The sequence below is a fragment of the Cyprinus carpio genome, chromosome A11, assembly GCF_018340385.1.
Source record: "Cyprinus carpio isolate SPL01 chromosome A11, ASM1834038v1, whole genome shotgun sequence".
In the NCBI taxonomy this organism is placed as follows: domain Eukaryota; kingdom Metazoa; phylum Chordata; class Actinopteri; order Cypriniformes; family Cyprinidae; genus Cyprinus; species Cyprinus carpio.
This window is the reverse complement of record NC_056582.1, coordinates 16,358,138-16,384,786: the sequence shown is the minus strand read 5'-3', so window position 1 is coordinate 16,384,786 and position 26,649 is coordinate 16,358,138. Positions and strand designations below refer to the sequence as shown.

The 26,649-nt window shown below is 37.8% G+C and overlaps 1 protein-coding gene across 4 annotated transcripts in view; it reads left to right on the top strand.

Annotated features, from left to right (window-relative positions):
• The window catches only part of arhgef10la (Rho guanine nucleotide exchange factor (GEF) 10-like a), a 112,933-nt gene that overhangs the window by 59,261 nt on the left and 27,023 nt on the right, over positions 1 to 26,649 (top strand). For all 4 annotated transcript variants that reach the window (XM_042766511.1, XM_042766513.1, XM_042766510.1 and 1 more), the window contains 3 exons: positions 1,663 to 1,763; positions 12,407 to 12,528; positions 26,235 to 26,321. In XM_042766511.1, the coding sequence (XP_042622445.1) occupies positions 1,663 to 1,763; positions 12,407 to 12,528; positions 26,235 to 26,321 (310 nt within the window). The remainder of the gene's footprint in view (positions 1 to 1,662; positions 1,764 to 12,406; positions 12,529 to 26,234; positions 26,322 to 26,649) is intronic.

The following is a 26,649-nucleotide window of genomic DNA, read 5'->3' as shown; positions in this document are numbered from 1 at the left end:
GTTCATTCTTCTGAATCTGTGTATTTGCACTTCGTGCTTTTCTTCCTTCCTTTCTCTTACTCTCTCTCTGACTCGTTCTGTGTCTCCTGGGCTAGAAATGAATGCCGAGCAGGCAGAGGCTGCTGGTATGACAGTAGCCAAGGCTGGCGTCATCGTATTCTCCAGTCAGTTACCTTCTAATGATGTCTGAATGTGAATTGCTTTCTGTGTCCCTGAGCCTTTGCTGAAAGACTCTCTTTCCCAGGCACAGTGTTAGAAATTAAGTCAAATAATTTTTTTTACAAGTGTAGAATGGGTTCCTGACTCATTGAAGACCTGGACAGCTGTGTTAAGGAGAGTGCAGAGCTGCTGTTCAGCTCATAAGTTTGCGTACTACTTACAGGAACTGCATTTTACATTTTTTTTTTTATTATATATTAAAGGGGAATTAAATTTATTAAAGGGGAATCATAAACATTAAATCTGATTTATAAGTTAGTTCTTCCCTTAAAAAGTTAGTTAAGTGTGTTACAACATTTAATGTATGTGCATAAATTATATTCAAAGAGCATTTTATCTCACGTAGATGCTTTTGTTGGCATCTAAGATTCTTCTATGAAAAATCTTTTACCGGACATCCAAATTATCCACTGCAGTAAAATATTTTTTGGATTAATTATATTCATTGTTAAATTGGTATTATATTTTTGGAATGAAAGTGGTTCTTTTAGGAAATTTTGGTTGAAAGGTTCTTTTGAAGTGGTTCTTTTAGGAACTTTTCAATGAAAGGTTCTTTTGGGAACACAGTTTCTATGACACTGCCATGAAAACACAAATACTCTAGACCCAAGGGTATCTAATTTTCTAGTTTTTTTATGTAGGAACTTTTCAATGAAAGGTTCTTTTGGGAACACATTTTTTTTGTGTGTGTTATATTTGTTTCGGTTATGCAGCTTCTTCAGGGCACTACTAAGTATGTGTGTGTGTGTTCCTACCATATAGTTTTAATCTGTCATTCTCCAAAGTCAAATCCTGGTGGGTTTCTTGTGGCCAATCTCCTTTAATAACTCGTATTAAAAACCTCATCCCATCCAGAAGCACACAGTGCTTAGTCATGCTCACTCATTCCCCCCTTGAAGAAGGCATTGCTGAAAAATTCTGGTCCATTAACCTGGCTAAACATCTTGGCTTAGAATTCAGATCAGTTCAGCGTGCTCACCTCATCTTGTGGCCTGACCCTCTCCTTCCTTCTCCACATAACCCCACATGCCACCACATCCACGGAGCTTATGGTCTTCTTGACCTTCATACTGTCTCTTTGATTAAATTAAGGAAGACAAAAGTTATGTATCTCCATACCATCTTCATCTCTGCTTTCTGCGTTTTCCTCCTATAAGCACAGACTTCATGAAAAATAAGACTCAGCACACAGATTCAGACTCAGCTTGAGATCAAGCTGTATTGGGGAGAGTGGCAGCTGCTCTTCCCAGGGCTCCTTGGTGCACTGCAGCAAAACTATTTCACTGTATTATTAATACTGATAATTAATGGACCACCATGTTGTGATGTGTTTTTATAGAAATTTGACAAGATTACCTAACTCAAAGGGCCGTGGCAGTGCTCCCATGTTGGTTAGATCAGTGTATCTCACCACCTGTCCAATGTTTTTCTCATGTTTTTTAGGTCTGGTCGTCCTGTGAGCTTCACGGTTGTCTTCAACACTCCAAGCCCCGTCAGCAAGATCTCCTGGGTCAACAGGTTCCACTTAGCAAAAATAGCACTGAGTGAGTTTGAATTTTATCCTCCACTAACTCATGACTGGAGGTCTATTGATCCAAATCCTTAATTATGATTGTTATGATCTAAACAAAAAATAATAAATAAATAAAATAATAATAAAAAAGTATTAAAATTACTACTACTACTAATGTATTATTATTCATATTCAAATATTTAGAAAGATTATTTTAGAACCAGATGGGTGTTTATTCAGAGTTCATTCTAAGAGAAATGACAGAAAATGTTAAGATATAACAATAACAATTACAATCATAATCATCATTATTATTTAAACATATTGAAATGTACTATTATTATTTAAATAATTAAGAAAGATTATTTTAGAACCAGGGTGTTTTGTTTTTATTCAGAGTTCATTCTAAGAGAAATGCCAGAAATCAGGCATGTGCACACATAGACATCAAAGGGGGCTTAAGCACCTATATATGTGTGTGTGTGTGTTTGTGTTTCTGTTTGCGCACAGCTTTCCCTGTCAAAAAAAAAAAAAAAAAAAAAAAAATCAAACTATCAGGTCGGGTTGGGAACTGTTGAGACGTGCTACACTGCTGTGCTGTGCTGCGCCTGCGTGGAGGGGAGAAAGTCTCAGCATTTCCCAACCTGACCTGATTTCCCCACATTGATCGGCGCACGTGCATCACAAACAGGCAGAGAGCCGCAGAAGTGAAGCCCTCCCTCCCTTTCCACTGCGTTGTCTTGGTGTGGAGGTGAGTGGTGATGAGCAAAAGACTAAGCTACCTGTGCTGTGCCTCGAATTTACAGCTAATTATCCAAAAGACAAAAGGCAAATATAGTTAATTTGTCTCACTGACATCCATGACTCATGAGAGCTACCATGTAAGTTAGCTAAAGTTTAGCTAAGGCAATAGGAAGTCTAGGTTAGACCAGTGCACATTCTTTCACTGCATGATTCAGTTTACTAAAATTCAGTATACTACTCTTCTGTATCATCCGTGCCACAAAGATGCACTGTTTCTACGTGTATTTAGCTTTGATTTGAAATAAAACAGCGCATCCTTGTGGCGCGGATGATACAGAAGAGCATTCGCAGCATACGGTGATATGGAGAGACACAGAGGAGACCGTTGACCAAGGAATTGTTGAATAAAGTCGTTATTTTTGTTTTCTTCGCCTACAAAAAGTGTTCCCGTCGCTTCATATAACCCAGATTGCACGTATTGTTGCTGTTGGTTTATTTTTGCGATGACTTTCATACCTTTTATGGACCTTGACACTGTTATTTACTTGGCAGTCTATGGGACAGTCACAGGCCTCCCAGTTTTCATCCAAAATATCTTAAATTATGTTCTGAAGATGAACGGAGCTTTTATGTGTTTGGAACGACATGGGGAAAGTGATTAATGACAAAATTTTCATTTTGGGGTGGAGTATCCCTTTAAAATACAATGCCTCTGTCAGTCTGCAAATCATCAAAACTACTAGAGACTGATGGACTCTGACTTCTCAGTGCCATGCTTCAGCAGCTTTTTCCACACCAGCTAAAGCTTAACAAAAACAAAAGAAGTAGTTTGACTTGATGAGGGGCATGATCAAAGATTATACCATTCTACTTGATGGGCACACGGAGAAATAAGCAGAAATAGGGTGAACTGGGACTACGTCTAGGAGCCAAGAGCTGCAAGAGTCTTTACTGGAACCTGTTTTTACCTCTTATATCAGATTTCCAATCATTCTAAGGTGTCCAAGCTTTTCCAGTTTTATTTATTTATCCCCCCGCCTTTTGGTAAATTATCTTGTTTTCACAACAATAATGGTCTTATGTATGCTGCCTGTGGCTATTTGTGAGCTGTTGTTGAAAAGAGTTTTACAGCAAAAGGCAAATAGCAATCTTGGTTGACACTAAGTGGCAGCATCCCTCCAAAAAATAAATAAATAAATGAAAACAGCTAGATAAGGACAGTAGAGAATGCCAAGCATTCCTGAGAGCCCTTTTCACAAAAAAAAAAACAAACAAAAAAAAAAAACTCACTCCCCACCTTTCCTTTCTCTCTTTCTGGGCATTTTTTACAAGAAGCCATTTGGCTTTATCTACATTTCCCCATTTGCTTTCCTGCTTTTTCTTGTCTCTCAGACTTTGTTCCATCTCAGCCAAACTTGTCGACCAGAATGAGCTTAAATTCGCAACTCGCAGTGTAACTTTCACACTTCACTTTGCAGAGTCGTAACGTCTCATTTGGAATGTGATTCTGAAATACACATCATTTCTGTACATTAAAACATTCCAAGTTTTTGTGCAGACGAGACAATCGTTATCCAACCTGCTGAAGATGTTAGTTACACCCTAATTTCATTACACCCCCACATTGCGTACTCATTTAGCCAAATGAAATTACAATAACAGAAATGCTGGTGCAATTTCATGGGTGGCCTGTTGTTGTTGAGCTCTCATATGTCCTTTGAGGACATGTCGGTCTAATGTGGGCAGAAAAAAACCTTTGATTGTAGTCATTTAGGACCCTTCACCTCCTGTCTGGCAGTGCATTACAACACAAGCCACTTCCTTGTGTTATCGATCCCTATATTCCTCAATCCTATATGTCCTCTTTGACATGTATTGATCCTGATTAACAGATTTCTGCAATACGCCCTGCTTTTAGCTTTAAATTTTGTCTAATATAAAATGCACAGAAGCTGTTTTGTCTCTTATGAGAGCCATTAACAGGGTTTTGCGATGAGTAACATATGCTTGAATCTATATAATACAGGCTGTCAGAAAACAGTGTTTGTGATATTGTGGCAGCATGCTGGGAACTTATGGGGCATGAGATCGAGAGCTTTAACATGACTGTGGATGAGTGTGTCCTGAGGGTTCCATTAATCATGCAGATTGCCACCACAACATGTGGTGCAGAGAAAAGGCCTAATTCTTTTTCCAAATGCTCCCTTGATGCATGTTCACAGGTGCACTTTTAATTCATATGTTTGACCTGCAGGCTTCAAGGGTTCCTGACAGAAATGCCCAATTCTAGTGAATCAGTTCTGTTATGACAGTTCATGAAAGCAAACTGATTCAAAATTGATTCATATATTCAAGCATTTTAGGACTTATTTTATTTTTTAAAAGCAGAATAGTTAAATTCTGATGTGCACTGCTGTATTTTTCTTATGTAAATTATCTTTAAATACCATCACTACCATTATTTATTATTATTATTATTGTTATTATTATTATTACTTTTTTTTTGGAACTTGTGATACTTTTTTCAGGATTCTTTGATTAATAATAATAATTAAAATCTTTCACATTCTTATGTAGAAGCAGTGCAGGTCATTGTCATTGTCCTTTTTTTGCTTGTAGTCTAGCTAACTACTAAAGTATGACTATTTTGTAGCTTGGTAAACTAGGTTGTTGACTAGCTAACTACTAAATTATAACTAGTTTGTAGCTTGGTAAACTAAGTTCGAAGTAGCTTCCTCAGCACTGGGCTTGTGGTATGTTTATATTGTCAGTAAATATATGCACATACATGTACAAATGCAAAGGCACATTAGTCAGAGTTGATAGGAAAAAGCTTGGAAATGAAAAGTTTTCAGCATGGCGGGAGGGATACAGAGATCTCAGATTCTTTTTGTGTGTATCTACTCAATGTTCTTTGTGGTAGAGGAAGCAACTGATAGTAAAGCATTGTAAATTAGGTGCAGGGCCGAATAGTGCCGGATCATTTGTAAACCTATTGCTGAGATGGTTCAGGTTGTTGATAAACACTGTTTGTCACCTGGAAGGAAAGCAAGAGGTAGTTTACCTCACTCCACCTGAGTGACACACACTCCGTCTTCTCTCGCTCCTGATCAGTGATCACTTCTGTGGTCTGACTGGCATGGCTACATAATGAGAGAAAAGAGGACTTTTAGAACAATTCTGTGAAGTGCTAGTGGCCTAAACCTGTCTCTTCATTCACTGTATGGCTTAGCAACTTAGCAAGCAGGAATAGCATCTACGGATGTCATAGCAATTGTGACCCCCCACCCACCCACACTTTTTCTCCAACATTCAAATGTGACCGAGTTACTGAGCTTTCCTCCATCAAAACACTTTTTGAAACCCATTGATGCTTTCAAGGAAAAAAAAAAATTGGAAAATGCTCATGCTTAATTGAAAGAAAGGCTATGAAAGCCATTGTTTACTCATTGCGTATCCTAAAGCTTTTAATTCATACAAATAATTTTTTGAAGTAACTATACACTACATTGAGCCTTATGCTTCCTAATGACTGATTTATTAATGGATTGTGACTTTTCTTCCTTTGTGTATTACAAGTTTGAATCAACTTTTGATTTGTCAGTATGATTTCATCTACTGAAACTATATTCAAAACCCAAGCAACAGCATATAGAAATCATATAGCATATGTTATGTTATGTTATGTTATGTTATGTTATTTTATGTTATATTAATGGCATTAATCCATGCTGTTATAATTCACAACACCAAAAATAAGTGTGCATTTTTTTATGATTTATAAATATTAATAGAAATTCAATAAACAGTTGTGCTGCTCAGTGTTGAGCAACATCCTGTGGACTCTTTTGATTCGCCTGTAGCTTTGCTGATTTTGTCAAAGTGGTTATAGATTGGCCTTCTTTGTAATTAATCATCACAGAAGATTTAAAGCCCACCGCTGTTCGTTAATAATGCCAAAGCATAATTAAAATTAAATCCCTATTATGTGATGCTTCTGTATATTTGCTAAGCACCTTCTGGGAAAAATCGTTAGTTCCACAAGTGGTTATTAGCTATTATTGTGAATGACAAACAAGTTCACTAAAGTTCAGTGTATTGTTTTGGAGTACATAGTTGTTAATTAAAAATGGTGTATGCACATTTTTTTCTAAATAGATGTGCCTGCATTTGCTTTCACGGCTTGTGCTTCTTTCACAGAGTCAAGGCAGCAAACCACTGATGAAAGCATCTGAGTATAGTACTCAGAAAGGCTGTGGTTCAGCTATTCACAGCCTCACTGTGTGGCAGTTTTCTGGCCTGTTCTGATGAATGTTTTCCAATTTGCATTCAGATGGGAATTTGAATGTTTGAGGAAAAAGCAATACAAGAGCACTAATAGTGTGGGAGTTCTACAATTAGGTGGTCGTGTGGAACTTAAAGGGGTCATAGGATGCCCATTTTCCACAAGTTGATATGATTCTTTAGGGTCTTAATGAAAAGTCTGTAACATAGTTTGGTTAAAATCTCTTTATTTTTTAACCCTGTCAACAGCTCTTTTAAATTCAAGCCATTTTTATAGCATTTTCCTTTAAATGTTAAAGAGCTCTGCTGACCCCGCCCCTATGTTCCGAGCTGCTCTCTGAGGGACTGTTTACTTTAGGCTGGCCGCACACTAGATGATTTTAAGGCTTATTTTAAACCCGATTTGCATCCCTGAACCATCGGGGGCTGTGGCCTGATTCACGGCTTGTCGCAAATGCTTTTTTGTCCAAAAAAATCCTCTATTGTGTGGTGTCATTATGATGATTTATCTGCTCCCGATCGAGACGGAGTGTCGAGCAAGCGTCACCGGATGTTGCATGCTTCTATAGCTGAAACTTGGCAACCACAAACATGCCATGAAAGCAGAGAACATCACCCATATTCTTTTTTTATACTTTGTTTTTCACTATGAAACAGAACGCGTGCCAGGAGAGCCAGCTGACAACGTTGATTGTCCTCTGTTTGTTTTTCCTCTCTAGTCACATTTGATCTCACAAGTCTCCATGAGATCAAGTGTCACTGTGAAATCGTTCTTACAGTCATCAAGTGTGTGGTCTCTCAGTCTGGTCGAATCATCTCGTGTGTGCGTTCAGAGGATTATAGGGCTAAAAATCAGTTGAACTGTCTTCTTGTCTGTGGTCTCCCATGGTTTTAAAATTTGAAAATCGTCTAGTGTGCAGCCAGCTTTAGCTGCATTCATCGTGAAACTCGCTAATTAGCACATTATTAGGAAAGGCGATTTGCAAAGATTCCTTACAAAACATTATACTCCCTTCTTCTATAGATGAGGCTGGATCATGAATGATGCGCATGAATATAGACACATTTAGACAGATCGGGGGCTCATTCCCTTCGGAAACAAATGTTATCCACTGCGTCTTCAGTGGCTCAGATATCAGGAGTAAATGACGACTGCTAAGTTCATTATTACATCCAACAACAAAACACTTCAATCGCTTAGGAGACATTCTTGTCTACATCTGCTCCGGCGTCGAAACAATGGCAGACTGATGACAGCTCACTCAGGGCGGGTCTAAATTAAGACGCCAGTCCAGTCTGTGCTGAAACACTACTGTCAATCAAACTATCATGGGAGGGGCGTCATCACGCAGACATCATCTGAGAATGGCTCGATTTGAGAAAGGGGTAAAGATTTTAGTAAATAAAATTAAATAATAATAATAAAAAAAAACACTGGGTGGATTTTTATGATTATAGGCTGGTTGTGTACACACACTGCCAACACACATTTCAGTTCAAACAACTTGTAAAAGTGCATGTAGCATCCTTGACCCCTTTAAGAATAGCATAATATATTTTGAAGTTGTGGAGCAAAATACTTAGAGATACTCAACATATCTTTAGTGGGGAGGGATTGGTATGCAAAAATACTTCAAAAGCTTTATTCTGCTGAAAGAATGTTTTGGGGTATGGACAAGTATACATTGGGGCATGAATTGGTGAATATATTGATTACTGCAGAAAATAATTTAGGCCTCTTTTTGTCTCTTATTTTGAAGCAAACACCATGCAGAATACATATAAAAAGAAGAGTGTAAATAAATGAACTAGGGGTATTCAAACTTTTTGATATTAAGGAACCCCAAATATGATCATCCCCTTGCGAGGGTAAAATAAAAAGGCAGCTGTATATTTCCATATATAAAGACCCATACTTTGTGAGTATAAGCATGATATTATAATGATCAAATGTTATAAAATATATGTTGTTTTTAAAATGTAAAGATTTTTCTCAAATTATGAGTTATTAAATATATAAATTATTGAATGATCCTGTACCCTTTCAGGGTGCCCTAGTTTAAAAACCCATGCTTTTATACAACTTAATTCAATTAACAGACTTTCTTTTTACAGAAAATTAAATGCTTTTTATTATTTTTTCAAATAAGTGCTTTAACAAAAATGTAAACTTCATTTTTCATCCTCTAAACCTTACAGACACAACAATCCATTGCAAATGCCTTTCTATAAATTCTCTAAAATCAAATAGCCAGAACTAAATTATTTTCTGTGGTAACTGACATTACTCTGTCAACCTGTCAACAAATGCTGTCAACCAAGCTTCACTTTAGTTGAACCCAGAACATTTCCAAAGTGTAGAATAGTTCTAATACAGTTTATCTGAAATAAATTGACAGCTTTTTGCCTATATGCAGATGAATTGCAAATATATTTAACTTTTATTTTATCCCAGTTTCTCATCCAGTGTCTGTCTGGTAGAGATACCTGTTTAACCTTGAGCCTAAATCCTCTGTCCTGTCCATCATTCTCCCACCTTCATTCTCACTTTCTGCTTCTCCATTGTCTATTTTTCTCTCACACTCTGACAGCAGCTATCAATGAGCAACCCCTGGTTAAACCCCAGCCTCCCTGATGAGGTGCACACTTGTTTGCTTATCCTTTGCTAAGCGGCTTGAGTTTTTGGACACAGCATGAATAGAACGATGGTTGCTGCATTGTTAATGAGGGAGTGAGCAGAGAGTGTTTGGCCGCTGAGTTTTGCCATGTTCCTCGCATTGTGTTAGCCAGGGTATTGGGAGCTTATGTGGACTGAATGCATTATACCTAAGTCATTAGCAGCGCTAGCCCTTGCTATGCAGGGGCATAAAACAAGCCTAGACAACGCTAATGCCTCATCTCACTTGCCACCGCAGCATTTATTGAGAGCGAAACATCAATTATTGTACATTGTTAATATATTTCAAAGGCCTGAATGTCAATGGTACCGTGCCTCTTAGTGAGCCAGCGAAAGCTACTAACTCTTCTCCTGAGAGTTTGAGCATGTATGTTTGGACAAACTCAGGTATTTACTAATGTCTAAAAGTGTTCAAAATGGGGATGATGACCTTTTCTGACAAAAAATCAGCATAAAGCACATTTCGTGCAGAATTATTAGCTAATTTAATAGCTAGCTTAAGTGCCAGAGTGCAAGGCAGGTAAACAGTGAACCCGATGACCCATAAGTAGGGCTGACTGACAGCTAGAATTCAATTACAGTGATTTAGAAGAGAACTATGCTCCATGATCATCTCTCCAAAGGGCAAACTTGTGAGATCATAGCAGAACTCTTTTGTTTAATGAGAAGATATAGAGAATTCAGTCCTGATTGCAAATCTAAAGGAGACGTGATGGGTGGAAGGATTAGATGCTTTTGTAAGTCAGTAAAATTCACTTTCATGCTTCACTGTGCTGTAAAAAAAAATAAACAGCCACACCGAGAGAGAGAGAGAGAGAGAGAGAGAGAGAGAGAGAAAGAGGAACAGGTAATATCAGTCAAGGCTCTGCTTCTAAATGCCTAAAGAAAGACATCAAGGCCTTGCTTTTATTATATCTGTCTGACAGTCTACAGGGTCAGGGTTTTATTTGCGGGATGCAGAGAAAGGTGCCTACATGATAGCATTTACTTTTATGCAAAAAACATAGTGTGCTCTTTGGCTGATGTTTTACGTGATATTTAAAAATAATGATAAAGAGCTTGGTGCAGTTATTGCATGGTCCAGTGGGATTAACTGCTAAAGGTACCCAGTCAAACCTTGACCTGCTAGTCTGTGTAGTTTATTGAAGCAGAAATAAAGGTGAACAATGAGAACATAATGTCCTCTAAGGCCAGACTTGGTTGAGTCTGTCTTGGGTGCTGTCTGCGTTTTAAATATAATCTGACAAACCTTCTTGATACAGTGTTTTATACAGTGTTTTTCCTCGCAGTATGTGTGATTTATTAAGCTTTAACTTAACATACTGATTATAAATGAGAACATGCTTGTGTGTAGAAACATTCCGTCAGAACGAGTGGTGATTGCGATTTTTTTAGCACCCTATTACACACAGAAGGTTGCATGTTAGCAGAATGCAAAAACTAGTTGGCTTAATCTTTATTTTCAGTTTCTTCATGATCATTGGTTCATAAAAAGTAGCAAAATCAGAAGTGTTGTTTGTGTGTACCACATCCATCCCTCCCTCCCTCCCTCCCTCCCTGAAGTATTTGTATTTCTAAAATTATTCTGTGGATTATCAATAATAATAGTAATAAACTGTATGTAACTATTGTCCAAAGCTCTCTCATAGTCAAATCCATTGACTGTGATACTGAACTTTATTATCTACAGTACATCAGTCAAATATGTTGACAGATACGCAGAAATATTCCCTTAGAATTGATCTTTATAGTGTGACCACTGTGTTGTGGGAGCAGGAGGAAATCCTATTTCTCACCGGCAAAGTTCATCCTCTTTTCTTTTCAAAAGTTGATGAACTTCTGTTTTCCCATTGTCCTTCAAAAAATGTAATTACTTTTTAATACTTTTATAAATAATGCATAGATTTGCCATAGAATTAGGATCAACTTTGTATAAAACGATTAGATTAAGAATTCTCATATCTGGACTTAAAGTATTGAAAGGGGATTATTGCAAATTGTGTGCAATTATCTTAAGAATTTGTGCAGTCTTATCCACAGTCTTACTGTACTTACAAGCAAAGAAGTACCATTGAGAAGTTTAGTAGAAGTTTTAGAAATCTGACCTTTTGAAGTACACCATTGATTGCATTGATTTTAGAGAGTCGGCTCCATGGTAAGTGGATAGAGAATGGAAGCAAAAATCAAAGCATTAACACCTCTTAAGAGGGTGTTGACCACAAAGCGCTGATATACAGAGATGTCGCACTCTGGCCATTTGCACGACTTCAATGAAATCTGAAAGAAATCCTCCTGGAGCCCTTGAGAAACACTGAGACTAAACTCAAGCTAATTGGCCCTTAAGTCTCCCGCTCTGACTTGCACGTTGATACAGCTATGGTACATCGGCCGTCAAACCGCGCCACGTACCTTTCACACTGTGAAAACAAATGAGCCGGGTCCAATCTGACTGCATTTGTTTGTAGCCTGTTTTTGTGGTTTCTGGGGCTAATTTTGAGTTGATGTGCTTGCAAAGATGCAGGGGACCAGACCAGAAAAACACGACATTTTTATGCAAGCATAAGATGGCCATGATAGGTAATTACTGAATTGCTTTAATAGAGAACGGTTGCTGGCAGGCAAGTATTGTGCTTGGCGATTGTAAACACCTGTCAAAGTGGCTGCGTGGGAAGACCTAGGTGGCTCACGCCTCCAGAATTTAGACTTCATTAATTGAAACCTGCAGGTTGCTACTTCACATGCTGAGACGGACACCTGCTGCAGCAATGAGACTTTTGAAGGCTCATTAGTCTGCTATACTGAAAATATCTTCAGAGAGTGCACACCAGGAGCCTCAAACACCTTAACTACAGACACACATCAGTTTGTATAATTAGATACACATATGAGATGTGATGTCACTCCGCATGATCTGATAGGGTAGAAGAATGAACAATAAACTAAGCCAAATATAACCTAATCTCTTGCAGGAGACGAAAACACACCGGGTTGGTTCTCTGCAGAGGATGATGGGAAGACAAAAGCTCCGTTTTGGTGTCCACTGCTGGCCTGCCGCATGCCTGTCTTTACCTCCAAAGCCCAGGAATGGAAGGTGAGAGACTTTCAGTTACAAAAAGCATATTTTTTTTGCTTTTAGGATGAAAGGCTAATCAGAAACTTCCCTTTATCAGAAAAAAAAAAAGTTTTTTTTTTTTCTTGAAGACAAAGTACTTTTAGAAACTGTTGTATACCATGCTTTTTTTTTTAGCTAGGAAATTAAAGTCTCCCAGAAGCAACCTCCACAGACAGAGTCTGACCATGGGATGATCTTACAGGAGCATTGCCAGGATTGTGGGAATTACAAGGTGACATGGAAGCTTTCCAGTCACACTAGTAGGAGAGGGAGGTTGTGGATCAATAGGAGCTGTTAAGAACGGCAAGCTCCTCATATATCAAATGGTGAACTCGGGTAAGAGACAGACTAAAATGGCTTCAGAGTCAGTCAAAAACGAATGAAATCAATTTTACTGTCTGGAAGATGATATTTCGGGCTAGATTTTAAGACCTAACGAAGTTAGGTGAAATACCCCTGAATGGTGAATCTAGGTGCCAAATTACCACAGTCACCATGTGAGGGTGTTATAAAGTGATCATCCAATTACGTTAATGACTGTGGGACACCTGAGAATAAATCAATAAGGCTGCATTAAATTAAGCTTATTGCAACCCAATAGATGGGAAGTCAAGGCTGTTGGTGAAATGGCTTGATCATTTTCTGCAACAGCTTGGAACTCTGACAAACAGATCGACGGTATACTTTTTCCACATCATTGCTTTCCACAGCTGGAATATATATATATATATATATATAATATATTTTTTATTTTAATATTTTCCATTTTCTATCTATTTCTCTATCTATCTATCTATCTATCTATCTATCTATCTATCTATCTATCTATCTATCTATCTATCTATCTTTTCTGAAATGCATTAGATTTTGAAAGTGGGCTGGGAAAAGTAATGGGATTTTCTATAGTCAGTATATTTTTTTCTTTTCTAGTTCTGCTTAGTTTTTTTTTTTTTACATATAAACACTTTTTGTGACATCATCAGATCAGAATGGCATCTAATGGTAGTATGAATTTGGTCTAGTTATGCATGGGTGTCTTTAGAAATGGCTTTTGTATCTGTCTTGTTAAAAAGCAGCAGTTTCTTGTAGAGGTGAGATGGGTTTAAGGAGACATCTTCTGTTTTACTGTCAGCATATATCCAGGCTTGCTCCTCGACTGCCACAACCCCATTCCGTTCCAATCCCTGCACCAATAAATGTTCTCCCAAGCGCATCAGCTGCCAAAACCTAAAAGTAAGATGTTTTGGAGGCTTTGGCACTGACCAACACATGCTGCCCAGTGCCAAGACCTCCAAAACATCTTACTTTTAGGTTTTGGCAGCTGATTCGCTTGGGAGAACATTTATTGGTGCAGGGATTGGAATGGGGGGCACTTGAAGACCAAGATCAAAAGAGAACAGCCTTTGGGGGACTTGCTCGTCTCCAGTAATAAAATAGAAGTGCTGTAGCATCGCACCATGAACAACTGATCTGCAAACACAGTTCTGCCATTTTTGTAAATGCCTGGTGGGTGGACTTGTTAGGCGGAGGAGATAGCTGTTATCAGGTCTTTCACCTCTGATGCGGATCAGTAGGGTTTCTATCCCCACCCGTAACCAGTCCACCAGGCAATATCTGACCCACTTGTAAGCCTTGCAAAAAAACCTGTATACCGCACAAACAGGCACTCATTGTTCCTTAAATGCAACACTGAGTCAAGACGAGTGCTGTTCAAATGCATATACTTAACCTAAGCTGTATTATAATGTTGAACTTTCATAGTTTGAACAAATTGTGCCAGTCAGATTATATATCCATCTTCATGTTTGTATCCTTCAGCTCTTCGTTTTGTTGACTTTTTAGACTTTTTAAAAAAATTTCCTTGCGGGTAGTTGAGAGATATTGAGGTAAAGAAAAGGGGGTAATGGGACTGGCAAACAACACAAGCCAGATTCGAACTTGCAAGTGGGTTTGCATGTGCTCTAACTGTAAAGTAGATTTTTTTTGCTTTGCAATGTGTAATTTGCAAGATTGTGTGTTCCGGGTGATTTGGAGTTTGGTTTAATTGCGTTAAAGAAGCCTTAACACGCTAAAAACCCTCCACTAAAAATCTACTTCAGCTGGAAAAGCTGTACGCTAGAAGTGCTGAAAAGTATAAAGATGTCTCATGGGAAGGAAAAGAAACAAATAATTTTTCCCGATGAAGCATTAGGATGGAGAGAAGATGGCTCTTATTTGAGTGTTTTTTTAATACCATAGAGATTCCATACCAGGTGCTTTGAAGTGTGGGAAGACAAGCTGGAAAAAGGTTTGTATCAGGTTTGGCTGTTTTCTTTTTTTGGGATTAACACAAGGGGGAAAAATGGAGGAGAAATGTTTTCTAAATCTCTTTTATAGTACTTAATCTTATGTCGTGGTTCTGTCCATATATATAATTACACACACACAGTGCACAGCATAAATTAGTATACCCCCTCTGAAACTTAACAAATTAAGCAATTAATCTTTACTTAGAAGACATGTTAATGTTCTTACAAAAAAAAAGAAAAAGTGACGTTACATACACCCAAGTATGGTGACCCATACTCAGAATTCGTGCTCTGCATTTAACCCATCCAAAGTGCACACACACAGCAGTGAACACACACACACACCACGAACACACACCTGGAGCAGTGGGCAGCCATTTATGCTGCGGCGCCCGGGGAGCAGTTGGGGGTTCGGTGCCTTGCTCAAGGGCACCTCAGTCGTGGTAATGCTGGCCTGAAACTCGAACCCACAACCTTAGGGTTAGGAGTCAAACTCTCTAACCACTAGGCCACAACTTCCCCAATGTAACACAATGTTATATGATGTTCCAGCAAGTCTGCTTGATCAATTACCAAAGATGCATGTCAAAATTATTCAGGAAAATTAGATTTCTTATCAATAGATTTCTTGTCAAGTGATAAAATGTTTTGCAAAAATGAGTACACCCTTCTGAAACGTACTAAATAAAAAAATTCTTGTGTAAGTTTAAGGCAAATTTTGATCAACAGGTAAGAATGTTGAATCAAAACATTAAAAGGGAGCCATTTCTTGAAAATTAAACGTGTTTTAAAGCCAACAGAATCATTTTAAGACTTAATGCTGACTACAATGGAACCGCTTGGGAGAGAACTTCCAAAAGACTTACCTTGTTTTTCGTTTTTTAGTTGTTGTATTTTGTTCTTTTAATGGGAGGTAGGTAGGTATGTAGGTGTGGCAGGTGTTTGTCAGATTGTCGGAAAAAAGGTATGAGATTTGGGACTGTTTATATCACAGTGTAAGATACAGCCTGCAGAAGTGACATGCATGGTTGTAGCCCGCACTGGAACTACCTACTGTAGGCGAAGCACAATAAACTCCTTTAGCCTTTTCCAAGGTCAAAATGTACAAAATATAGACTTTCGGTATTCCATACTCTGCTCTCATGAGACCAAGTCAATCATTTCGCATCCAACAGCAACCCAAATGTTATGGTGTTGCTAAAGGAGGAGCACAGTGAGAAGTGTTTAGTACATGTCAATATTGCAATCTTTCCATCAGTTGTATTAGTGATCATTAAGAAACTACATCTTTATTCATTTATGCCGTGTACTGCAAAGGGCTGTGAGTTTAACATGTTAATCCAATTAATTAGTTATGAAAAAAAATTTTTTTTTAATGCAGTTAATGCAAATATTACCTATTAAAGCCACAGCAGAACTGTTGTGCGTCTCCAAGGAACACACAATTTTAAAATCAGAATGAGCTTTTATTAGCCAAGTGTGGTGTGCTGTGTCTGTTACTACAGATCGTTTGATATGTACTGAGTATTTATATGTTTTTTTAACCTATATCACAGCAGTGTCCGTGAAGGATGTTGTCTGTCAAACGTACACAACTGTTATCCAATCATAGCAGTGTGCATTTACTTCCGTGTCTACAATCTGCCACACTTATTCAAACGTTGAGGGGGTCAAAAGAGGACAGAAAATGACTTCTAACCAGCAACCAGGATGTTTTTGAAATTCATAAATGTATTATTATTTATATTATGTTTATTATAGGCCTAGACTACAAGCTGTATATAATACATAATATATCCATTATAAATTCATTTAAAAAATGAAAATGTATTACATTATAGTAGTATAATTTAAATAATAAATGTAATTAATTATAATTTAATTATTAATTATTGTGTTTTTTTTTTTTTGTTCTAATTTATGTTTTTATGTATGTACTGTATGTAAGTATGGCTGGTAAAATTGGTCTTTCAGCTTCCACTGTGGTTGGTGGTCAAAAACTGAATTTCCCACGGATGAGGGTTGATATCCTATATATAGAGTTTTGCTTGTTTTACTGTAAGTTCTGACATGGTCTGAATGTTTAGTTTCTTGTCTACTTTCAGTCAGTACTGCTAGTGTGCTGTTGCTTGAGAGTGAACCGTTTGTAGTCCATAACTAATAGGATGGCTGCTGAACTCAATGATTGACTGTTGACTGCTGATGAGATGGCACCATGACATATCTTGCAATAGTGAATGTGTGGATGGAGTCTATTTATAGCACCCTTTGGAGAGGGACTGATATATGACACCAATGACTTGAAGCTGTCACAGCAGGAAGAGGAAGGAAAAAAAAGATAAAACTTACCTCTCAAGCTGATGCTCAACACATGAGACAAAGACAGAAAGTACATGAAATATAGATCAGAAATGTCTTGGAGAAAGGTGCCCTTCCCCTTACATGGAAGCCCTCTGTTGATTCTACCCTTTTTTTCCTTTGTTTTTTTTTTTTGTTAGCATGGGTTCCCCCCCATAAATAAGATGAGGTTATGCCTTCTGCAATCTTTTCTGTGTATATATGAGGCTTGCATTTTTTCCCTCTCTACTTCCTTTCGATCACTCTGTGAGTTCTGCATTTCATCTTCCTCCTCGTCTGTGAAGAACAGACGTCACAGCATGGATTAAAAGCTTTTCCCTTCACATCTCCGCTGGACTGCTGTGACACTTTCTCTCCTATGCTGCAGTATATCCTGCAAGCAAATACAAACACGTATACAGTACGTTGAGCTGCATTTTAAAACCCCCCAACCCGACTTACAACTAAATCCAGGAGGCTTCATTGAGGCTTTGCTATTAATTGCTGATAGCTTAACCTCCTCTTCATCTGCCCCTTCATCACCAAGGATCAGTGTAATTAATTAAGAGCCCTTTTGTTTCCACCCCCACCCCCCCAAATAGCTTTGCCCTAATCTGTCACTTGTTCATCTGCAGAGTTCAAGCAGGCCAAGCGCATTGGGCCCTCAACACATTTGGATTATGTTGGACAGAAAGTGTAAAATGTGATTTTCCTTTTCTCTGTCAAGATCACAGAGAGCCTGTCGCCAATGATGATATAAAGTTGCCGTCTCGGTCAAGGCTGCGAATCACTGCACTCAGCGGAAGCTCCCAACAATGACAGGAGCTTGTCACTGTCCGTTGTGAAGTTTGGTGACAGGACACAACAAAAAAGTCTCAAAATCTTTTGTTCTGAGGGTGACTTTGGTCATGTCTGGTGTTGAACAGTGCAGCTTTGAAAAGAAACGAGTGTTGCTCTTGACAGCAGTGGTACTTACAGTAGAATATTTCTAACAGAAATAACATAAATTTAAAGAGATAATTCACCCCAAAATTAAAATTGTCATTCACTCAACTTTCATGTTCAAACCTGTATGTTTCCACAAAATTATTAAATAATATTTTGAACAATGAAAGTCAGTGGCGTCCAAAACAACACTGGACCAAACTGTATGAACAAAAACACAGAAACATTTTTCAAAATATCTTCTTTTATGTTTCACAAAAGAAAGTCAAACTATTCTGGAACAACACCTCATTATTTGCTTATTATATATACTTTATATGTTATTTATTCATTTTTTTAATGATTTAATTGTCATTTTTAATATTCAAATGAAATGTGATGTCATTATATTGTATCTGTTTGGTTACGAGACATGCAAGAGCCAGTGACTGCAGTGTTCATAATGGTTCCGTGTTTGATAAGAACACAGTTCATTTAAGTTAACCTTTTGTGTTCCACAAAAGTCATATAGTTCAAGAACAACATGAGAGTGAGTAAATGATGATTTTAGATGAACAGTCCCTTTAATGTTTCATATACCACCTTGAGTCTATTCTTGTGTCCGTCAGGCAGTTCATAGGTACCATCGCCAGAAGCTCCTTGACTCCCTGGCCATAAATTTCCCCTTACCTTATCAATATTTCCTATAGTCATAACCATCCAGTTCAGCTCAGAGACTCTTGCGAGCAGGCCAGGGTTTTGCAGTGCACTGCAGTAACAGCCCACTAGCACAGTGACATATCTGTTATGGGCTTGCCTCAGGGTTGTGACCAGGATTTACCACATTATGCTATGTGAATAGCCCATGGTAGCAAGGCTATCATAGCATCTGTGTGGAGATCTTGTTCTACGAAAGGCCAATTTGGTAATAAGCCCGGATGCCTTTCTGGCTTTGTGCTATAGCCCATTTGTTCTCCCTTCCAGTCATGAGAGCCATATTAGATTGCAATGATATATCAGGTGAACTTGAGATATCGGAAGGCCATCAGAAATGGTGTAAATAGAGGGCTTAGTGCTTATTAGGAGATAAAGAAACGTGGTGTAGTAAGTGACACCGAATATATATATATATATTTTTTGTAAGCATTGACGGTACAATTATCTCTATAATTTATGAAGGGTATTACAAAACAGACAGAAAATGCTCCTTTTATCTTCTTAAAGGGATAGCTAACCTCCCAAAATGAAATGAAAATTGTCATTTTTACTTGTCCTTTATTTTTTGTCCATACAATGAGAGCACCCAGTGTTCTTTTGGACCCCACTGCCTTTCATTGAATGGATAATAGTGGAGACATTCTTTAAAATCTACAGGTCTGGAACAACATAAAGGCAATTTTTTCAGTAGCTATACCTTTAATTCTCAGCTGAGTAATAATAGCAGTCCCTCTCAGATGGATGAGATGTTCCCTTAGCCATTTGTCAGATTTTCCTGTTTTGCAGCACATAGGTTTGACTTGGCATCCGTATTGTTGACTTTATCCAGCAGCAGAGGGCAGTGTGGATCTGTTCTTCTCGTGCTGGAGGTGGCACTGCAGCACAGTCTGAGAGCGAGGTCATCTGCAAAGGGGTTGATCTGTAGCTTTGACAGTTATGTGCTAATTATTGGAAATCATCAGTGCTCTAACAGAGCCTTGAAAACAAGCAGTCACTGTCTTGTCCTCCACCTCTTTTCCTAATGCTCCCTCTGTTTTCATGAAAAAAAAAAAAAAAAAAGGGCAAGGACTTATATAACCACAAAGAAGCAAAGCTTAGTGGGCACAAAATGTGCTAATTTAAACATCAACACTTCCTTTGATATACTTTCAGTGGAGTATAGGAACATTTGAGAGTACTAGTTAAATGAGAGGAAGCAAAACAGCCTCAATCAAACTTGGAGTTAATCTGGTTATCATATTTTGTTGAATTGCCTTGGTTTGTCTTTTTTACAGCTAATTATGCTGTCAATCTTCTTCAACCAATCACCCCACATGGGCCGTTGCAAATTAAACAGCGGTCGCACATCAACATTAAAGTGCTTTGCATGCTTGCCACAGTGTAAACTTGGCCTCCGCGGGGAACCCGATGCAACCTGAATCATTGTGTCTTCTGCTTAAATGTAGTTCATTAGCATTCCATCGCCATTAATGTGGATTCTTCTCCTCCTTACCTGTCCCCCAAGGCTGATAAGACGAAGTGTACTGGAACTGAAAGTGAAGCAGGAGATTTGGTAATCTAACATTACCACTCCCTTGTCAGCACCTGATTAGGAGCTGTTTCTTGTAATTATTACGATCATTCTGAGAATTTTAAGCAGTTTTTTTTCCAGGGGCACAGCTGTGCTGGATAAAGGGGTGTTTCAAAGTGGAGCTTAAAGCCTTGGATACATTCCTTGAGCCAGCATGGCAGCTTGATGACAGTGCCTGCCGCTCAGCGCAGTAGAGATTTGAGGACCTTTTGTTCCGTGTTCCACGTCATCTGATCAAGGGGATTAAAGATACCCTACCGTCACACCCCTCTGTGGCCCCTTGCAATGGCATCCTCCAATTAGATCCCGAGGGCTGGCGGAGATCGTGATGGCTCACCACTTTTCCCCGTGCACACGTTCCACTTGGTAGAGAGAGAAAGGCAGAGACAAGGAGAGAAAGACATGAAGACAGAGAGATTCAGAGACTTTATATTCTCCAGACAACTCTTGGGTTCTTCTAGTATTTTCAAACCCATTATTTGCAGGACAGTCCATCGCTTTCATCTCAACCGATCTGGGATTGTCGTGCTGTGTCACAGAAGTTGTGCCAGGGGGGATGAAGAGACGTGTTGGATTCGCATCGCATTATGCATCACAAAGTACAGAGTGACTCAGCCGGACATAAGGAGGGAAATATTAGTGCCCACATGAATATGAATGTTGTTTGAAAACTGGGGCTGTCAAGCTCCAAAACAACTAATAAGCACTATATAGTCATATTATCTTCTGTAGTCTTCTGAAATCATATGATATTGTAGCAACTGAATCTTAGGGCATTATTCTTCCCAGCATTATTCAGACCAGTTTTGTCATTGAAAAGACCTGATTCAGCTGATTTATTAGACATCGCTACTTGTGCCAATGTGAGTTAGGACAGATGTGAAGATTTTGAGGGAATTTTGACTCAAATTTCAGTCTTTTTCACACAAACCTAATTTCTGATTTGAAAAGATTTGCAAAATGCTGCAAGCGTTTATCACTTTTGTGATAAAATGATAGTGCTTTTGTCATTTTTGGAGCTTGACCGTCCAAGTCCTTAATGTGAAAAATAGTGTCCTGATTATTCATAAAAAATAAAATCACCTTTTATGTTGATGGAGGGGAAAAAATACAGATTGGAATGACACACGGGAGAGAAAATGATAACAGCATTTTCTTTCCAAGGTGAACTATTCCTTGCAATTTGCATATGTTACTCAACACCTCAGCCATATGTTCGACCACAGGCCATAATCCAGCTCATGAACCTAACACCAAGTCACTGGAGGGCTAAAATTTGAGAGGTCCAACTGAAAACTTATACTTCTGCTCACATTACTCTAAATATTATATGCAAAATGCATAACAGATAGCACAGCAGGTTGACACTTTGATCTTTGCTTATCTTGGTCCGTGAAATTTAAATGATTGGATTTCATCCAGCTCATGAAATCGTAACACTTGCAGCCTATTTCAGCTTTGATCCTGCCGTTCATCTGCATTAGAGTCACCAAGGGATATTGGAAAACAAGTAGCAAACAGGGGCATGTCATTGCCTTTGAGACGGCACAATTGTTTCAAAGGGAAGGGACTTGGGCGATTTATACTAATTTAGTCACATTGAGGACTAAACTGCCACAACCTCTCTAGCGATTCAATCCTACCACCGTCACCTGTCCTTTTCCCCATGTGTATTGAATTCCTATAGGCTAATCCACTCCCATTTCCCTCTTCTTAATCCTGCGATGTAGCAGAATGCTAAACGTAGTCATTTCAGCCTTGCATTATGCAGCTTTTCTCTGGGATCCCGGTATCTGCAACTCTCCTCCACACCACAAGGATTAGCGAAAAATGCTATGATACAGCAAGAGCCCTGGACTAGCACTGATTTAGCCTGTGTTGAACAAATACAAATGCAGTTTGCTTCTCAAGCTGTGATCAGGTTTGCATTGGCACTTTGTTATTGTGCTATCTTGGCTCTCCCTGCCTCACTTCCTCTACCTTGAGGCTAAAAGTGAAGAAGAAGTGGTAAAGAGGGCTTTGAAGCCTTGCAATTATCAGTTAATAACCGGCAGAAGAGTTCTATTACTGTGGGAGCTGACTGTGATGCTGTTGTCTGGAGTTTTTTTTTCATCGCTTTGCTGTAGTGACTCAGACTAGACTTTTTATTCGGTTTGCTACGCTTCATGTTAACCAAGCTATGTGGATTAAATGCTAACCACAGTTTATTTAATAGTGTTGTAGAGTCCCAGCTCAGCCAAGTGTTGCAATATGTGTGGTGGAGTCCCAGATTTACTATGTACTGGATTAGCAAAAACATGATGAGCTTTGAATTCAGAGGATGCAGCTTAGTTACATACAATGCATGCAACCTAATTACATACACAATGAATCTATTAATATGAATTGTTAACAAATGTCTGTAAAAAAACAATTGTTTTAGAATATAAATATTTTGCTTGTTAGTTATGTAGTTATTTGATTATATAATAAAATATGTCTTTAGAAATGTATATACACATTAGGGTTATTAGGATTTTTTTTTTTTTTTTTTTTGAAAATACAATTAATACTTTTGTTCAGCAAAGATGCATTAAATTCAAATTTTAAAATGCTGTTCTTTTGGCATTTCTGTTCATCAAAGAATCCTGAAAATACTGTATGTGTCATGGTTTCCATAAAAATATTAAGCATTATAACTGTTTACCGAAAATGATTACGTAGAAACTAGTCATTTTAAATTGTAGTAATATTTATTAATTATTATTAATATACAGTATTACTGCTTTTACTGTATTTTTGATCAAATAAATTATGCCTTGATAAGGAAAAGATACCACTTTTAAAAACGATTAAAAAAATGTAGCGATTTCAAAGCTAAATGTTTTATGTGTTCAGACATCATACTAAGAAACAATATTTAATTTAACCATCTATACAACTTTTTTCTTTCTCATTTGAGATGTGAGTCATAAAGGAAGACCAAATTTTGCATACTTACTTATTAAGTCTGAAAGGGAGGACGCATGTTCTTTTGCATAGCATTCATCACATCTAAAATGCATTGAACAAAGCACAGGTAGAATAGAGATTTGATTGCTGTCACAGAAAATAACCTCAAAGCATTTAAGCACCTCAAAGTGCCATTTGTTTTGCTCTAAGCATTCTGTCCCCAAACCTCCTCAAGCCTGATGACTCATAATAATTGAGTGGATGATGTGGTTTCTTTTAATATTCCACATCAAGGCGAGTGAACAAGTCTTTAGTCTAACTTTTTGGTTGAAAACATTGAAAACTTAGTCAAAATCTCTGTTGTTTACATCATATGTCTGCCTTATAAAAACATTCTTATGTTTGTCTAGATGCTGTGATAGACTATCCTTGTGCAATTTGATAACAGGATTAAATTCAGACATATTGCAGGCAGGATGGGGAAGGGAAGCTTATATGGGTTTCCTCCAGATGAGTTCATGGCCTATGGAAAGGATACTCACCACCTGGAGCTGGCATAAAGCCCGGCACCCAGAAGGGCGGGGTTGAGACCATGTAGAGCAGTGGGTCATTGGGGCCAGCAGCTGTGTGGTCGCCCTCTTTCTTCATCAACAAATCTCTCTTTAATTAGCTCACCTAGTGCCCTTTCCCCAGACGAGCAACCAAACACAAGTCTTCCATCAAATCTCTCTGTGATTGCTCTCCTTCCCCCATTGGGATCTCTTGCATTGCAATTGCAACAGAAACAGGCTTAGTGGAATAAAGCACCATGATGCTAATTAAATGGACTTTCAGGTTATTTAGTCGTTTTGAGCTGAGCTGTTGACTATGAACCACTGATAATGTGAAATGAGTTTGAATGATGGACAATATTATGAATAATAAAAAAAACTTACCCTGAACTCTTAAAGGGATAGTTCACCCGAAATTTTAAATTCTGTCATCATCCATTCACCTTCCTGTTGTTTCATGTGGAACATAAAAGAAGATAGTTTAAAGATCGTTGGTAACCAAATTATTTTGGTGTAATCACACAGTTTTGGAACAACAAGTAAATTATACTTTTTTTTTTTTTTTTTTTTTTTTTTAATACAGCTTTTGGGTAAACTATTCCTTTAACTTTCCTATATACATATATGTGTGTGTGTGTGTGTGTATGTATGTGTATCTGTATGTAAATATTATAATACTTTTTAACACATATAATTATTTATATAATTATATGTTTATGTAATTATGTAAATTATATAATTCATTTATTCAAATGTATTTATTGAACTTTATTTAACGGTTCGTTCTTTAGAATTGCTAAAAGAATCAGACTGTATTACTTCAAATATTTTATTTTAACATGAGGTGAAGACAAACATGAAATGTTTGTTAATCTCTTTAATGGGTTGCACAATCTAAAGTTAATGTTGACGATACCTTATACCAGTAATTTTATGTTTTAGAGTGTTTTAAAGTAAAAACCAGTAGTTAAATATACTCTTAGCATCTTATTCATTTGATTTCACCCATACTTGTATAATAAGCATAGGTATTAAAGTAACCCTTCACTCTGACAGGTAATTATGAGGTGCTGCAGGTCACAAAGCACTTCTGAAACTCCATACATTAAAAGAAGCATTCAGGATGGGCCAGATTGAGTCAGTTTTCAGCAGTGGTATATTACCTCTGCAGTCAGACAGGAGTCTGCAAGGTTCCATTTGAGAACCCAGAATAAATGTGTTGCTGGGGAATCATGTAGCATGTGTCTTAGACCCCGAGAGACTGCAGCTGAAGCAGATATTCAGGCAAATGCACTTGCTATTCATCGGAGATTGGACAAAAACAAAGCAATCTCCACCTGTGAAGATTGCCTGTGCTCCTCACTGAGCAACAGTGTTGTCATGTGACTCAGAGAGCCACAGTCTGTCCCTTCCCTCCATCGGCCAAGCTCTGCTGCCCGCAGGCTGCCATATGTGATCCTGCCATGACTGGCATTTAATTACAAATTAGACATTTTTTGTCACTGCAGATGGATGAATGATATAAACATGGAATAAGTTGTAGATATGCAAGAGGAAAGAAAACTCTGTATGCTTATGAAAAAAAGAAGTGTTCGGAGAAGGGAGAGGCAGAGTTCATGGCTGATTGAAATAATAATTTCTCCAGTATTAATATGGACCTGTTTATGTTCGCACTTTGAGAAAGCGGGGAAAATGGTAAATGACTGCTGGAAATAGTTAGCGATTGATGGCCAGTTTCTACTGGGAGCAACATGAAAGATATTCAGTCCTAATTAAAGTAGATGTGCTTTCTGCCATCTCTCCCAGCTTTCATTCTCACATTAAATATAAACATTCCCAAACAGCGGCTGTGTTGACATTATGGTCACTGTAAATATGCCACCCACCACTTGAAGTGAGCCACATTGCTTCATTGTAATCAGAAAATAATATTCTTAGTCAGTATTTTTGTCTCGTTTTCCTGTAAAAATAACTAAACAGCCCTAAAGTAAGTATTACATTTTATTTTTTCAAGGTTTACATTTATGTCTTTACATTTACACATCCAATGTGACTTACACTGCATTCAAGCTAAACAATGTTTCAGTTTATGAATTTCCTGTGAAGTCGAATCCTATAACCTTGGTGTTATTTGAATCATGTCTGAGCTGTAGCAACACTTGAATGATAAAAAGTTTAAACTGCTGAATTGTCTTAAAACTGCTGACTCTGTTTATTATATATATACATATATATATATATATATATATATATATATATATATATATATATATATATAATATTAATAATTGCATTAAATTTAAATGTTTAATTCTCAGGTCTATTCATTAGGTGAAATTTTAAATGTTTTCTTTTATTTTTCCATAGCTGGAGGCTGCTCTTCATAATCATGTTCAATGTGCTTTACTTGGTTTCTCAGCCGCGAGCACTTCGTTTCCTCAAGGCTACCTCTGGGTAAGTAGAAACAGAAGCACATAAAATATACATATTATCATACACAATGGTGGCGTCAGAGATCAAAGAGTCTATATTTATTAGTCCTCACCATTTAATCACATTTATGCAATACAGGTCAAAAACACCAACATGTACATACAAGCTGATTACATATTATTGTAGCACAGTTTGTGCTGAATATGGTGTAATTAGAGTTTAGCCATTAACATGTTTTTAAGATACTGAAAAAAAAAGCACAAATGTCAAGGCAAGTACACTGCCCCAAAACCCCCTCAGACCCCTGCAGGGGGTAAATTCTGGACGTTGCTTAAAGCCAACAAACAGT